The sequence below is a fragment of the Octodon degus genome, unplaced genomic scaffold (genome assembly GCF_000260255.1).
Source record: "Octodon degus isolate 3935 unplaced genomic scaffold, OctDeg1.0 scaffold00073, whole genome shotgun sequence".
In the NCBI taxonomy this organism is placed as follows: domain Eukaryota; kingdom Metazoa; phylum Chordata; class Mammalia; order Rodentia; family Octodontidae; genus Octodon; species Octodon degus.
This window is the reverse complement of record NW_004524649.1, coordinates 7,552,591-7,553,969: the sequence shown is the minus strand read 5'-3', so window position 1 is coordinate 7,553,969 and position 1,379 is coordinate 7,552,591. Positions and strand designations below refer to the sequence as shown.

The 1,379-nt window shown below is 47.7% G+C and overlaps 1 protein-coding gene across 1 annotated transcript in view; it reads right to left on the bottom strand.

The window, feature by feature from the left end:
• The window catches only part of Dzank1 (double zinc ribbon and ankyrin repeat domains 1), a 50,113-nt gene that overhangs the window by 15,725 nt on the left and 33,009 nt on the right, over window positions 1–1,379 (bottom strand). Inside the window, exons 11-12 of the mRNA XM_023720130.1 lie at window positions 975–1,100; window positions 83–247 (exon numbers count right to left, since the gene is read on the bottom strand). Of these exons, the coding sequence (XP_023575898.1) occupies window positions 83–247; window positions 975–1,100 (291 nt within the window). The remainder of the gene's footprint in view (window positions 1–82; window positions 248–974; window positions 1,101–1,379) is intronic.

Sequence of the window (1,379 nt, the reverse complement as noted above, 5' to 3'; positions counted from 1 at the left end):
GGGCTGAGTGACAGGGCCGTGGGCACATGTTCACAGCGACGCCCTCCCTTGGCACTGGTTCTGACCATGGTGCAGGTCTCACCTGGGAAGCAGGGTGTGGCTCCCCCATGAGGGCAGCCAGGCTGCCGTTCAGGCTCCATCTCGCCATGGAGTTCACATGGACGCCACAGGTCGTACAGAACCGAGCGGACGGGTGATTGCTGGCCCCACATTTCAGGCAGACAGAGTGGCTGGGAGACAGGCCAAGCTACAGGACAGAGGACATTTTTACATTAGCTATAATTTGCACATAAAAGTCTTTGAATACAATACAAGCTACAGCCACCAAAATAACATATGCCCAAACCCTTTGATCCAGCAGTGTCACCTTCTAGAATTCATCTCATGTGTGGACAAGTACTCAAAGAAGCATTCTAGGGCATCTCTAGGAGCAGTGGAGTCTTAGAGACAATAACTGGAAATAACCTATGTGTCCAGTAATAGGGGATGGGTAGCTTATGGGGATCACAGTGTATAGACATAAGCATGGGATATTGGGAAGTGATTGGAAAGGATGAAGAGACCTCTAACAAAGACATGTTGCTGGATGAAAAGACATCCATCAGCTCATGCATAAATGCACTAGTAGCTGTCATGTGCACTAACACACTCGGAAGCTGGGGGGTAGGCATTCCTTTCAGGGAATGGAACAGTGGGGCTGGAGAAGGTGGTATAACCCTCTTTTGGAAGGGACTCAGACTTACATACACATAAATAAATTTCCATGTTTTGTTTAAAAGGTAGCAAACATGATTCATGAAGAAAGGCCAATGGTCAATAAATGAGTACAATAATTTAACCTCAAAGAATTGCAAGTAGAAATGGCAATGAGACACAGTGCTTAATGTAAGAGGATCTGTCTTAGCTGTCCCCAGCTGCTCAGTGACCACAGAAAAGTCTAGCCTCCTGCAGGCTGATAGTTCTTTGCTACCCACCAGGGTTCTACACCAGTCGCAGAAGGTCGCCTCCCTGGGGTTGCAATGGTGGCCACATTTGTAGCAGGAAGCAGTCTCCTCTTTCTGGGTCAGCAGAGGGGGTGCTTTCTCTCCACTGTGCATGGGCTGGTGAACAAAACAGCAGTGATCAATCCCATATCCTCTGGCTCCCTCAGCCAATCCCACAAAGGAATAAACAATGCAATCCCCCACGTAATCAAGCCCTGGAATACAGAGTTCTTTTTTGCCCAAGAATAAATCTACGGTGTTTTTCATCATTTCATGAATTAATTCACACACTCCTTCATGGACATCACAGGAAGTCAGGAAGCTGTCTTTACAGAGGGTGATCCAACAAGGGCGTGCTCTCTGGGCTGGCTCTAACTCAGTATGCAGTGGTCCTTA